The sequence below is a fragment of the Halichoerus grypus genome, chromosome 4 (assembly GCF_964656455.1).
Source record: "Halichoerus grypus chromosome 4, mHalGry1.hap1.1, whole genome shotgun sequence".
Taxonomy (NCBI): domain Eukaryota; kingdom Metazoa; phylum Chordata; class Mammalia; order Carnivora; family Phocidae; genus Halichoerus; species Halichoerus grypus.
Window position 1 is genome coordinate 114,595,980 of NC_135715.1, and position 14,154 is coordinate 114,610,133.

Consider the following 14,154-nt stretch of genomic DNA (forward strand, 5'->3'; position numbering starts at 1 on the left):
AAAAAGCAATCCCGTTTTACAGGGGCTTAAGTCAGAAAAGGAGGCCCTGAAAATCCAGGTGTCAGAAGTGCAGGGAAATGACCCAACAATAGGGCTCATCTGCAGGGTCTCTTGAATAATTAAATATAATATTAAATAACAGAATGGATGTAGATTTACCCCATCTGCTGAAGTCATGCAAAGAAATGATTTCATCACAGACTGGGAAGGCGTGGAAAAATCGGCAATCTCTAGAACAGACTTGTTCTTCACAATTTAAACCCTGCCAGGCCATCAGGCTTGGTTTCCCTAACTGGCTAAATCTGCAACCTGGAGTCTGATCCCAGGCTTTGTGGGACCGGGTGGCCTCCGTGGCACACACAATTTGCTCTTTTAGCATTAAAGATATGGAAGATGGTGCCGGCCTCTCTCCCGCTCAGAAGTCAGCCTTTCATCTGAGACATCTGATTTGTTAGGCGCTCTTCTTTTGAGAGTACAGCCAAACACTAATAGAAATACTGACCGCTAAGAGAATGGTGGGGGCTATTCAAGCGGTCAGGACTGTAGAGAGATTTCAGAGTCCTGGGTGACCAGTTTATTAGAAAATTACTCTAGGGGCACCTGGGTGGCTCAGTCATTAAGTGTCTGCCTTTGGCTCAGGTCATGATCCCAGGGTCCTGGGATCAAGCCCCGCATCGGGCTCCCTGCTCAGCGGGGAGCCTGCTTCTCCCTCTCCCACTCCCCCTGCTTGTGTTCCCTCTCTTGCTATCTCTCTCTGTCAAATAAATTTAAAAAAAAAAATCCAAAAAAAAAAAGAAAATTAGAAGGGATTAGAGAATGTCTTAAACTGCTTACAATATTTTTAGGAACTAAGGTGAGAGATGCTATTTGTGTGCAAAATAATCCCATAAAGGAATGACTTTTTTTCTTTTTTTTTTAAACCTCACATTTATGTACTGACATCCAGCTGCTCTTACCCATCTGGCAACTTAAAGATTTCCTTTTAGTTTCTTTGATATAGAAATTACCTACCATTAGGTCCGCCACTGGGCCTGTTTAATTGGTATTAAAAGAAAGCACGTCCTTTGCCTGATCTGCTGTGGTTTCTGACGGAAGCTGTGAGTGACCAGCCAATCTCTGCCCCTGGAGTTGCTGAGAGAATGCAATTACCTTTCTATGTCCTCCAGAGGCTTTAGGGACTCAATTTATGAAAAGGATAACTAGCTCGTTGCTATTTCATGTGTGAAATTTTAATGAATTACTGGCAGTCTAATGGTTTTCTTTCTTTCTTTTTTTTTTTTGGAAAAAACAAAAAACCAAAAAGCCTTTTTTAGAATTTTTAACTAATAGCCCTAACGAGTATTTTTGATTAGTCTGTCATTCTTGTTTATTGCAATTGATGGATTTTTACTTTTTTGTAGAAACGCTATTTATGCCCTCGGGAGGTTTTCATTTTATAATTAAAATGCTCTGCAAACCATGTAGGTGTGCTCCAAGTGAATGGTCCTGTGTACACACAAATCTTTTTAGTCCTTAAAGGTAATTACATCTGACAATAGGAAATGCCAGAATGCTTATTTAAAGAAGGGAAAGGTTTCTAGTGGGCATGGGGGGAGCCTTCATTGTAGGAAATCAGATGCTTTACAGTATTATAAGCTCTTTCCCTATAGACAGCAGGTATAAAGCCTCAGGGCATGAACTAAGAGAAATTTGCTTTTAATGCAAAAAGGGGACTAAAAATAAAAATAGATGCGCCTCTTCATTTGGTGGTCCTTTTCCGATCCCCCACCACCAGATTTTAGGACATTTTTTTTTTTTTCCCTCCAGGGTTTGTTTGCAGCTGTTGTCTGCCTTGTTACAATCAGTTGTTCCGTAATCGCCTCGTGGGGGCTTCTCTGGAGACTCAGTCCACTGCAGTGCAGGGAATATTCACGATTAACGTGGTGAGATTGCCATGGAGACAGATTGCCGAGTGTCAGGTCTTGCATAGCTTTGGGAATTTACAATCCCCAGGCGTGTTTGTGAGCTGGACAGTGTAGTTAGCAGGGACGCTTCTGGAAGTCATTTCCTCGGTCCTTTGAAGGGTAGCAGTGTTTGGGGAAACCAGCCCTCGGTTCCTCTCTGGGCAGGAGCTGTGCTCTCCCACAGAAGCCTGCTGCTTTTGTTCCTGCTTGTTGCTGCTTTGTTCTCGGCCTGAACGGTTGCTGTAAAAAATAATCCTGACTGCCTGACCTTTGGAATATAAACTGGGAAGAGCTCCTTGTTTAGATGCAGCTTTGTAGGGGACATGTTGATGCTTTGATTCGTAGAATTGTTTAAGAGAAACCAGAAAGTCTGCTGTAGGTTTCGAATATTGTTTTAGTAATAATAAAATAAAGCTGAAAGGGACTTGGCATAGCTACATTGTGTTTTATTTTTGGAACTGAGCTACAACCACAAAGGTATTATGAAGACCTCAGGAACAATAATCTCAGAATAAGTAAAAATATCTGCAAAGCCTGAAGAGTTGACAGTTAGGGAGAGGACGGGGTCAGAGATGGACCTTAAACAATAATACCTTTTGTGTGTGTGATTTTTTTACATATACTATGTTAATTAAATCTTTAAAACAATGCCGTGTTAAAGGCATTATTTATTTATTTTTTCCTTTACGGAAAAGGCAAACCAAGAGGTGAAGCTGGAGATGGGCTCGTGATTAATTAGTCAGTGAGAAGGTGCCGTGTGGCTCAGCGTCCTGCCACAGCACTGGAGATGTTATGCGGTTTGTTGATTACTCTCAGGGTGCCTTGTAGCAGCGTTGGCTGGCTTGATGGACTGCGCTATTCTTGGACAACTCTGGTACTCAGTGATGCTGTGATTCCTCAGTGGGACAAGAGGGCAGATTTAGGGTCACTTGCTGCTGGGTTATAGGGGTTCATCCCTGGGCTCCTTGGCTCACTCCAGCCTCGTGGTGGCACTGACTCTCAGCCATGTGGAACCAAAAAACACGGGGACTGGGTCTCTTCCAGCTGTGTTTGTATCTCACCTCTGCACTTGGGGCCAGTTGGCGTAGGATAATAGGACTATGTTCTGCCTCATTTCTGGTCTAGTACTGTTAAGAATTTCACCATCATGCTTAAGCTGAAAGATTAAATTCGTGCTGCACTGGATTGCCCTGTTCACAAAGTTCAGAAGGTAGAGCTGAAAAATTAGAGATATGGTCATAACCCAAATAGGGGAAAGATTTACGAAAATGTTCGTGGTCAATTTCTCTGTAGAAGGAACACAATTGGGAGGTAGGGGTGAAGGAGGGCTTTATAGTTTTTGTGTATGTAATCTGTGGTTAGAAAAAGATAGATATATATATTTAAGCAAAAAAAAAAAAATCCTTGGGAACTAGAACATGGTACTGCTTTTATAGCCTGTGGATTTAGCAGACTGTAGAGAATATACATCCTTTAATTGGATGAAATCCAGTCTGCACACTAAGGTTGTTGATGGATGTTTTAAACTAGGAATTGGAACTGAATGAAATATTGATTTGGTTCAGGTTCAGTTCAAAGGCTACTCTGATATTCTGGTTTTGTCTCAGGTCAATAATTTTAGAAAAAGGCGTAGGTACAGTACGGTCTAGTTGAGCTTCAGATGAAAAAAGGGTTGACTCAGTCTTATATTCAGCAAAGGAATACTTTATTCCAGGTTCTGCTTCAAATGGAACTGTGATACAAAAACGAAATCACTGGATGTTAATTTTATGTGACAGGGAGGCCTTCCTACCATTTTGTAATTATCAGGTGAGATAATGAAATCTTAAGCAGCAAAGCTAACCCATCACAGAGTGTTTTGTTTATATTGAGATAAATGTGTACAATGTTCAAGCGGCTTCCTTGAGGCGTGATGCGTACTGCTAATGAAGCCACAAATGAGGGGATCCAGTTTTTTTGTTTTTTTGTGTGTGTGTGGGTGGGTTTTTTTTTTTTTTTTTTTTTTGAGAAATTCCCTTTGTCTTAGGGCAGTTTTCCTGGGGACTTTCCACAAAATGCATTTTATGGGCTGAGAGCCGGGTGAGGCTTGGAACATTGCAGATGCTCACTGATTGTAGCAAACTGAGTATGAAGTTGATGGTAAACATTGTGATGGAAAAGTGTATTTGGTTTTGGTTTGCTTTCCAAAAAGATGTTTGAGAGACTCAGTTGGGCCACATGGTTTTCATAGACTCCTTTTTATGCAGTCTGTCTTTACAAGGTGATTTTCTTGTTGGGGCTGGCCACTGACCAGCTTGAGAACTTCACTTTTCCCCCTCAATTTGAATAGTCAGGTTTGTTAATGCTTCCTTCAAAGGCCTGGATAAACACTGCTCTGCAGATTGAGAAGTGGTATGTGCTACTCTGCAAACTGAGAAGTGGTATGCAGGGTCTCTGCACGATATTCTGGATTGGCTGCTTTTTTTTTCGTGGGTTTACTTGACATCATAAGAAATTATTCCATTTGAACTCTCCAGATGAGGCGATTAATTCTGACCTCCTAGGGGAGCGGATGGTAGTAGAATGTGTGTTTGTGCGATGTCAGTCAGAGCTCCTGGTTCCAGGGCTACCCTGGTTTTCTCCTCCAGTTTTGGAGATTCTGAAATTCAGAGGATTATGGCCCTGCAGTGTTCTCTTCAATAGTGGTGAATTTCTTTGATTTGGCTGTTTCTCCTAATGAAATGGTAACCTAATTAATTGGTAATTAGGATGCCTCAGAGGTCTGTTTCCCTGTAAATCAACCACTAGATAGAATGTGATTCTAGTAAAACCCCAGAATATTCCCCAACAAAAGGAAAGTGTATGCAAAAACTTCTGGATGTCACTGCAAGCTGTATTAGTTAAGAGTGGTTGGTGGTGCCAGTGTACTTAAGTGATGCATCACGAGAGAGGAAGTATTATATAGCCATCTTCTTCCTTAGACTAGTTTTGGTCAGTTAACTACAACCTTTCTTGTCAAATAGAAAGAACACAAGCTCCAACTCTCTACAGTAACTCTTTATTGTGTCCTCTGTGTCTTTTCAAGGGAGTGGCTATTTTTGGAACTCTTCCTGTAGAGTTATATGCTGAATTTCTTCAATCCCCAAATCCTCTTGTGCTTTGCAGGAGAAGCTGTGCCTGAGGATGAACAGATCAGTGCTAAGGACCAGAAGACCCTGGAGCCCTGTGATAACACCCCCATCATAGACAATATTGCTCCCGTTGTTGCTGGCATCTCTGCAGAGGAGAAGGAGAAGTATGATGAGGAGATCTCCAGTCTCTACAGACAGCTGGATGATAAGGTCTGTAGCCAGAGATTATAGTCCTCACTCCGGCACCTAGACTAAAGGTGGCGGGTTCTAGAGCTATTGGCCAGAAGCAGCTTCAAGCCCCATGGGCTGCAGACTGATGTTTATGTCCATCTTCCTAATATCTATGCTAGCTCTCGATTGGGCAGACTCAGGGAACGTGAATCTTGTGGAATGGAAACTTCCATGGAAGTTTGATTGGAAGACTAGAGAGTTGGTCTAGATAGAGAGCTAGTCTTCACTTCTGGACATGGGACCGGGGCTAATCACGGCATGAGAGTGGAAGTGGCGTGAGTGTGCATGATCTTCGTTTAATTATCCCTTCTATTTTTCTCTGGGCCTGTGCCTCACCTCTTGAAAACTTCAACAGTAGTGCCAGCTGTAGGGGGAGGGTGGTGTCTCCTAAAGCTAAATGTGTTCTTTCATCATGGAGCTCTCAGGCCCTGGGATGAGGAACCAATGGTAGTGGTGTGTGGTCTGACAGCTTTTTCTTTACCGGTAAATCCGTTTTCAGGGGCATACTCTTGAATGAAGTAGTTTGAACATGCTGTCCGGTTAGTCCAATTTTATGGCAAACTTTCGGGACTCAAATAGTCATGTGAATGTACAAGTTGGACCAGAGGAAAAGAGACCATGGAGAACAGTGTATATCGTTCATCCCCAGTGAAGGTCGGGTTAGGAATGCCAGAGGCATAGGAAATTAAATTGATGTCTCACGTGATCTTGGCGTATTGCCCTTGGAATATTCTAAATCCTTTCAGTTCATTCCATCAAGGTTGCTGGTATTTTTAGTCTGATTTAATCTTTTCTGCTGTGCTTCGGCTCAGAGTGCTTGGGGACACCTCCGGTTTGGCTGAAACAGCTTTGTTATGTTAACATTGTCATTAATCTTATAGGCCTATCTATTCTGAGTGAAGCTCAGTCTGCATCACCTTTACAAGCAAAATGTGAGGCTAGTTCTGCTTATCTGTGACTCTGGGAATTCACATTATAACCACAGCGGTAAACTGGGGGCACCCTACCCTTCTGGTAACCTATTTAATGAGATATTCACACCCGTGAGAGCTGGGTTAATTGCCCTTTAGGCACTTGACATACTGTTATCCTTCCATTTCTAACCAGATATGATTATGCAAAACGTCAAAGTAAGAGAAAAAGAAGATCAGTAGTAAGTTAACAGTGTATGCAAGTTCTTGATTTCTCCAAAGAAATGCTATTGTTTAAACATACTGCAATTTTCTTTTTCATTTTAAAATTGATGGGTTCACTTTAGTAAAACCAAAGAATTTTGGATGAGGGATGATAACCTGATTCTATACTTTGTTTTCTATGAATAGACTCCTGCCATAGTTGGAATTGGGATCATCTACTTTGGTAGCATAAGGAGCATTCACTGATCCGAGAGAAATGTTAGGGTCTTGAATGCGGCTTCTGAGATGTAGCGATGAGGACTGAGTCATGAGAGGGGAAAATGCCATGCCTTGGGGGTATTCAGTTGGTAGCTGGCAGAGCTGAACCTAGAGTCTCTGCCTCCTGATGACAAGCCTAGGACACTTCCTGTTATATCATTTTCCTATAGCACATGCTTTGAAGACCCTCTAAAGCACACATTTTGAAGTTAGCATTTGTGGTGTATCACAGGGGGTTGCTGAGATCTGAGAGAGTACTGAGCCCACAAGCCTCAGCCAGAGAGGGCACCAAAGCTGGTGGTCTGACCTTAGAGACTCTGCCCATGGACTGCCTGATTATGTTTTATCAGCTGTCATTCTTATTTGTCCTCCTGTTAAAGGTTCTAGAAGGTATTTCATGCTTCTGTTGAGATAGGTAGTTTGATACCTTTGAGAAAACATGGGTTGGGACAGGGCATCTTCATAGATTATTGAGTGGTGGAGCTGAAAGTACCTGGGTCCAGATGAGAAGCTAGCCCAGTTACGTGGGGGTTACGTGACTTGCCCAAGTTTGTATCACCTGTAGGTGGCAGAGGGGGAATGAGGTTGTGTATCTTCTGACTCCCAGTGCTGTGGTATTAGCCCTTTAAATGAGGAACGTGTCAACCCTCATGAATCTAATTAGAATGTGGTGGGAGAAAGACTACACGATCTCCTCCCAGCCGCCCCCTCTGCCCGTCTGTCCTGTCCCTCCAGGGGTCTGAGGACAGGTACTGTCCCAGGCAGTACTGTGTGATGGAAAAACATACACTTTAGAGTCAGACTGTGTCTTAATAATGCTGAGGCTTGGACTGATGAATGGCCTACCCTGCTGAAGATGTTTTTCTCATCTGCAGCATGGGGCTCATATCTGTGCCCTCAAAAAGTTGCAGGAGGGATTACAAATTTCTAGTGTGTAGCAATTGCTCAATAAATAGTAGTTCCTTTCTCTTCTGGGTTCTGTTTACTTAAGGGAGAACACATCTTATGTGGTATGGGGGCGGTGCAGAGGTGCTTGCAAGCAGGGTTATAAGAAGAGCAAGTTGGTGTTGGCACTGTTTCTTTTATTTCTCATCCCCAATACTCGTGTTCTGTTGGAAATGTGTGAGAGGATTTAAGTGTAAGTAGAAATATGTTGAACCGTATTTCATTGATTACCATTTGAACGAAAACATTTTTTATAATTAAAGGTGGCCAGTGACCAACTGACAGCTCACCATTTCACATATAAGAAAATTCAAGAATAAGAATATTTTCTTTTAAAAGATTTTATTTATTTATTTGACAGAGAGAGACACAGCAAGAGAGGGAACACAAGCAGGGGGAGTGGGGGAGGGAGAAGCAGGCTTCCCGCTGAGCAGGGAGCCCGATGCGGGGCTCAATCCCAGGACCCTGGGATCATGACCTGAGCCGAAGGCAGACGCTTAACGACTGAGCCACCCAGGCGCCCCAAGAATATTTTCTGAAAAGTGCTTTGAGATCTGTTATATATGGACTAGGTCTTAAGAGTCAGCATCAGAGTGCTGAAATGCACTTGAATGTATGGATATAGACTACACAGCACATTTTATTCTGGAAGTTTTGAAAAAAATTTAAAGATTATGGTAGACTCTGCTAATTCCTTGGAGAAGTTGCCTTAATAAAGGGTAAGTGCAGTCTTGGAGGGGTCTCTGGTACAAGTGATTCATGTTCTTACAATGTAATCCTTGTTTCCTCACATCCTTCCCAGATGGACTGGTGGCCCTTGGTTTCTTGCTGTACCTCAAAAATCTTTGCACCTGGCTTTTCACCTGTCAGGGAGGAAGCCTACATTTTCAGGCTTTGAAGTGAACACAGTCTAAGAACAAAGGGCTGGCTTCACTGTTCTGCTGCTCTCCTGATTTCTATCACTTGTAGCCCTTGCTTACGTATCCCAGGGGAAGGGATGGTAGCTCCCTGATGTTAAACTCCTTGAGTCTTTTATGTTAAGTTGTTTAATATTTATATGCCAAGGAACATAAACACAAAATTGTTCCTGGTAACTGACATTCTAAGTTTATAAAGAAGAAGAGGAAATAGTCTCCTAGTTGTGCAAGTACCATTTTTTGGCAGCTTTACTCTGGTGTAATTTCCCTAATTCTCCCGCCAGAAATCGGATTTGGGGAGGAAAGTCATGAGCATTTTACTGAACCATTAAAGAAACATGGGTGTGAAAAGTTCAGGTAGAAACAGGGCTCCCCAAACAGAGAAATAAGGCCCAAAGATGTTCTACACAAGGGAAAATGAGATACAGTCCTGTAATCCTGATTTTGGGATTTTCTTGCTTCACGGAAAGCATTCACTGTGACACTGAGTCAGTCCAATGCAAATATATGCATAGACATGACCAAATAGGCTAGGGAATATCCATCCCATGGACAACTGGGCTTCTGCGACCCAGGAGACCCTTGAGTCCACCCCTGTAACCTCACCTCTGGAAAAGCCAAAAGGTGCGGTGCAGAATTTTTCTGGGCTGCCCTGAGAACACCTGGCGGCACAGAGAAGGACCCCAAATACTGAATCTGACTCTGCTTGGGTTTAGAGCCTAGAAGTGTTATCAAATAGGATTTTTCTCCTGTTTTTAAAGGAGGGTACACATGAAGCCAAGTTGTTCTTCGCTGGCTAGGCTTCACATTTGCATTTGAATTCATGAAAACCTTTGTAGGGAAGGCTGAGCCCCCCGTGGTGAAATGTTGTCTGCCTGCTGCTTTGCCCAGGCTGGGTGGACGGCGCGCCCCGGGAGAGGCACACGCCTTAGCACCGGCCCGTGAGGCGGGGGAGGCGGGGGAGGCGGGGGAGGCGGGCGCTCTGGCTTTTGTGGCAGCAACACCTAGTGGCAGGAAATGAGAGTGAGGGAAGCAAATTGCCTTTGGGGAGATCATTTCCCACTTTAATGATAGGCCAGAAAGTAAGCATTACTTTCCCCCACTTCCTAGAGTTTTGTTTTGTTTTTTTAGACTGGCAAGAAAATTAACTTTTTAATTTTTTTAAAGATTTTTTTTATTTATTCATTTGACAGAGAGAGACACAGAGAGAGAGGGAACACAAGCAGGGGGAGAGGGAGAGGGAGAAGCAGGCCTCCCGCCGAGCACGGAGCCCGACGCGGGGCTCAATCCCAGGACCCTGGGATCATGACCCGAGCCGAAGGCAGACACTTAACGACTGAGCCACCCAGGCGCCCAAGAAAATTAACTTTAATCAAGAGGGAGATCTGCTCATGCTGAAGATTAATTCTCTAGTGAATGTTTTCCCATCTCTCTAAGTAAGAGATTTGAGGTGGAAATACGGGTCGCTCCTACTGATCTAGTGGCAGCATTCCTGGTCATTGATGTGTTTGACGAGATTTGGAATATGAATATATTATAGTGCAGATGGTAGAAGTTCACTGCCTTATTTTTTGTTAGTGTCTTTGAATTGGGAGGGATAGCTCCAAAGTCCCTTTTGATTCCCAAACCCTAGATCTCTGATTTCTGGATGAACAGGAGTTGAGTTGAATGTGTAGGATATTATATATCCCAGAATACCCAGATATTTCACCTGCTGAGAAAGATGGGCGCAGAGGTATTTTAACCAAATCAAGATCCCAGAGCCAGTCTCTCATCCTATGGGGAAGCACCTCACCATTCCCTTCATCTTATTAGCAAGCTTACAGCTGAGACCCTGGTATCCGAGTGTCGTCGGAAAACCAGGATATCAAAAATGACATAACTAACCCAAAAACATTAAACATGATGTTTCGTTTCAGGATGATGAAATTAACCAGCAGAGCCAGCTGGCTGAAAAGCTAAAGCAGCAGATGTTGGATCAGGACGAGGTAAAGAATGCAATAAATTTTTTTTATGAAGTTCTCTTATTACTCTTTGTTTTTGATGTTTGTTCCAGAAATTTAATTTGCAAAGAATTTTTTCAAAAATCATTGAATCATGTGGACATTTCTTGGTAGATTTCCTTTCAGTGCCTGTTAAAAGCTGATTTTGGAAAATAAATGTCTGACTTCGTAGAGTTCTGAGGTTTTTCAGAGTGAGTAGCTGGTTGCTACACTTAGTCTTTGAAGAGCAGAGATAAAGGAGTTTGGTGGTTGGGCAAGGGTGATTCTAATTCCTCATACCCAGTGCCCAGCACTCCTGTTGCTTGCTGTTTTAGTTTTTTTCAGCTTTGAAATCAGCCGGCTCAGGTCTTTGATGTACACTATGTTCTCGTGTTATCTTGTAGGAAGTAAAAAACCAAAAAAAAACCCCACAAAAAACAAAAGTAGAGATGGAGGGGAGGGGCAAGCAAAGAGGAAAGGTGTCTAAGTGCTTAACTAGTATGTGTTTGATATAGTGAAAAGGAGGCAAATTGTTTTCAGTCTTTCCCTGGATAGCATTCAGTTCTCCAGTGAATGTCTTTATTGTGTTGTGTTTTGCTAAGTATTTTACAAACAGGAACCTAAGCAAAGGATAGATAGCCAATCTGTCAAACATAGATGATTAGTGCTTCTCTTGCTGAGGACCATCAAAGTATTTTTTTCTCTTTTATGCTTTAGGGTGCTTTCTGCTTTGTTGCTAAAATGCTATGGATTGGATCACCTGATACAATTCTAGCAGGTGGCTTGGGTTCATGACCTCAGTCCCAGCCTTCCCATAGACCTAATTCTCTCTATAGCCATGCCTTTCTTTTCTTCTTCTTTTTCTTTTTTTCCCTTCATTGCTCCAGGACAATGATTATGCCCCCTGTCCAAACACTTTCCCTTGGCAGGGAGATTATCTATGCCTTTGCAATCAGATCAGTCATTTAAAATTGATTTTTCTCTTAGCTTTGGTTGGGTCTTCCATCTGCTTAGTGTTTCCTGCCTTCTTCCTCCCATTCTATTCCTTTGCATCTCTAACTTGGTACAACTGCCTATGATAAACTTACTTTGTGTAACATTTAAAACGCAGTATTTTTTTTCTATACTGCCAAGGCAGTATCTGTTCTATATAGGAAAATCAGAACATACAATAGGCACAAAGATAATGAAAGCATCCACAAGCCTACTCATTCACTTTTAACTAATGTTAATGTTTGGGATATATCCTTCTATACATTCATGATGAATATTAAGAAAAACTGACAGTTGTCCTTTTATGCTGTTCTGGTTGACTCTGAAATTGACCTGTTTACCATGTGGAATAATGATAATGTTAACAAGCCATGCAAGTATTATCGTCCTCAGAGATGACTCCCTTCGTTCTTTGTTCAGCATTTGGAAGAGCCAGCAGCTACTGACTGTAGGGATTTTTGATGTGTAATCAATTCTTTGAGTTCAGCCTAAGCAGCTTTAAACTAAAAAATAAATTAAAAAAATAAAAAAATAAAATAAAAAAACCTGAAAGAAAAAGAAACAGATTTTTGAAGCCTCAATGCTATTTTTTTTTATTATCTAGATATACAGTAGAATTTCTAGTCATCCTGAGCATCCTATGTCTGCTTTGTTTTTAGAGTGAGTGTGTGAGTGGGGGCGGGAGAGGGCAAAGGGAGAGAGGGAATCTCAAGCAGGCTCCATGCTCAGCGTGGATCCCGACAGGGCTCAATATCATGACCCTGAGCCAAAATCAAGAGTCGACGCTTCACCGACGGAGCCACCCAGGCGCCCCCCCCACCAGTCTCTTTTTAAAATTACTTTATTTTGGATAGAGCACAGCACAGAAACCCTTGAACATTACGTTTACCAGTTCCATACCATCTCATTTCCCCAGCTTTTGGCTTCCACGAGAAGAGACTATGAGAAGATCCAGGAAGAGCTGACACGTCTCCAGATTGAGAATGAGGCAGCCAAGGATGAAGTGAAGGAAGTTCTCCAGGCCCTAGAAGAGCTGGCTGTCAATTATGACCAGAAGTCTCAGGAAGTGGAGGACAAGACCAGGGCCAATGAGCAGCTGACTGATGAGCTGGCCCAGAAAACGGTTGGAGCATATGCGTCTAGGGGATGGGACTTTCGGCGGCCACTCCTGTACTTAATGTTGATGTCTGTTGACAGACACTATGTAGGGAGGCAGTTGGCAGAGTGGTTTTTCAGTGTTAGAGGCATTCTCTGAAATCTTCCAATAATTGAAGTACTTCATGTAGGTGACTTTTGTCTACTCATTCCGGAACTGAGGATTGTTTTATATCCAGGGATTTTATAACGTTAGCAGGGATGCCTTGTGAATTGTCAAGAGAGTGCAGACTTTGGAGCCACAAAAAGCCTAGTTAACATGGTGACTTTACAACTGTGAGGCCTTAGTTGAGACATTTAAACTTTGTAAGTATTCATTCCCTTATCTGTAACTAATGGCGTTAATAAAAGGCTCCTTTCAGTACATGAGAATCAGAGACCATTGATACAAAGCACTTAGTGAAGGCCCGTGCATGTGCTACAATGCCAGTAAGTACATCGCAGATATTAGAGTACCAAGTGAGTGTGAGTGACTGATGGAAGGTATGGATTCCCCTTCTTGTTTACACCCTCCTGGATAAACCCATTCCTTCCCCACAGCTTCCTGTCCTAGCCGAGGACTGATGGTCCTGGTTGGTTTGTTGGCCTGTTTTAAGCCGGTGCTTCCGTCTGCCCATTTCCTAATTTTCAGATTCTCCTGGGGAAGGATGCAGGTTGTGTACAGTGAGCTAGCAGCAGGGCCAGCGAGCATTCGGTGAGGTGGTGGCGGTGGGATGTTTCCATTTTGTCCTTTTCTGCTTGGAAAACGGGTGGGGGGAAGCTGAGTGGCTGTAACTGGCTGCCCTTGGCACTTCGGCCCAATGGCCTGGTATCATGGGATTGTGCCCAGCCTGCTGTGTGGAGAACATCCAGTCCTCCTGGGCAAGGAGAAGCAGATGGTGCAGGAAAGCGCTAATCTGCTGACCGTAGAGCTGACGGGAAATGCTCCTAACTCTGTGTACGCAACTGCACGAAGGAAGGCTTTTTATAAATGGCTTCCCAAGATGGGAACTACTGCTTCTGTGGCCTTTAAACACTGAATGAAATAAGCAGTGGCAATGCCAAAACCAAACCAAAAAGAAGCAGGAAAACAAACCAGAAGTCACCTAGGAAAGGAGGAGACTTCGGTTTTCTCTGCTTACTGTTTTCTGCAGGATTCTTTAATGAGTCCTTCATATTAGTTGTATCTCAAAACAATGAAGCATTTTCCATAATACAGTTCTTATTTTCTGCCAAGCCCAAGGATTACTAGATTGGTTTAGAGTACTATTTTTAGTCAGATCCTGAAAAAATGCTCTAGTATAATAACCGAGTATGGCAGACTTGCATAAGTGTCTTTGCATTAAGCTCCATAGCTCTGTAATTTAGCGAAATTATTTTCTTTGTTGGCCAAGGTAGTACCAAGACATCAAAATATGGCTATTCTGGTGATGTGGAGATTCGTTAAGTTAGTTAGTTCTAAATATCTACATACATGAGGGATGGAAAAGAGATGGGTTGTTGAT

The 14,154-nt window shown here is 42.7% G+C and overlaps 1 protein-coding gene across 1 annotated transcript in view; it reads left to right on the forward strand.

Moving 5' to 3' along the window:
* KIF5C (kinesin family member 5C) overlaps positions 1-14,154 on the forward strand; it is a 147,013-nt gene that overhangs the window by 89,756 nt on the left and 43,103 nt on the right. Inside the window, exons 12-14 of the mRNA XM_036092566.2 lie at positions 5,088-5,263; positions 10,460-10,528; positions 12,432-12,638. Coding sequence (XP_035948459.1) covers positions 5,088-5,263; positions 10,460-10,528; positions 12,432-12,638 — 452 coding nt within the window. The remainder of the gene's footprint in view (positions 1-5,087; positions 5,264-10,459; positions 10,529-12,431; positions 12,639-14,154) is intronic.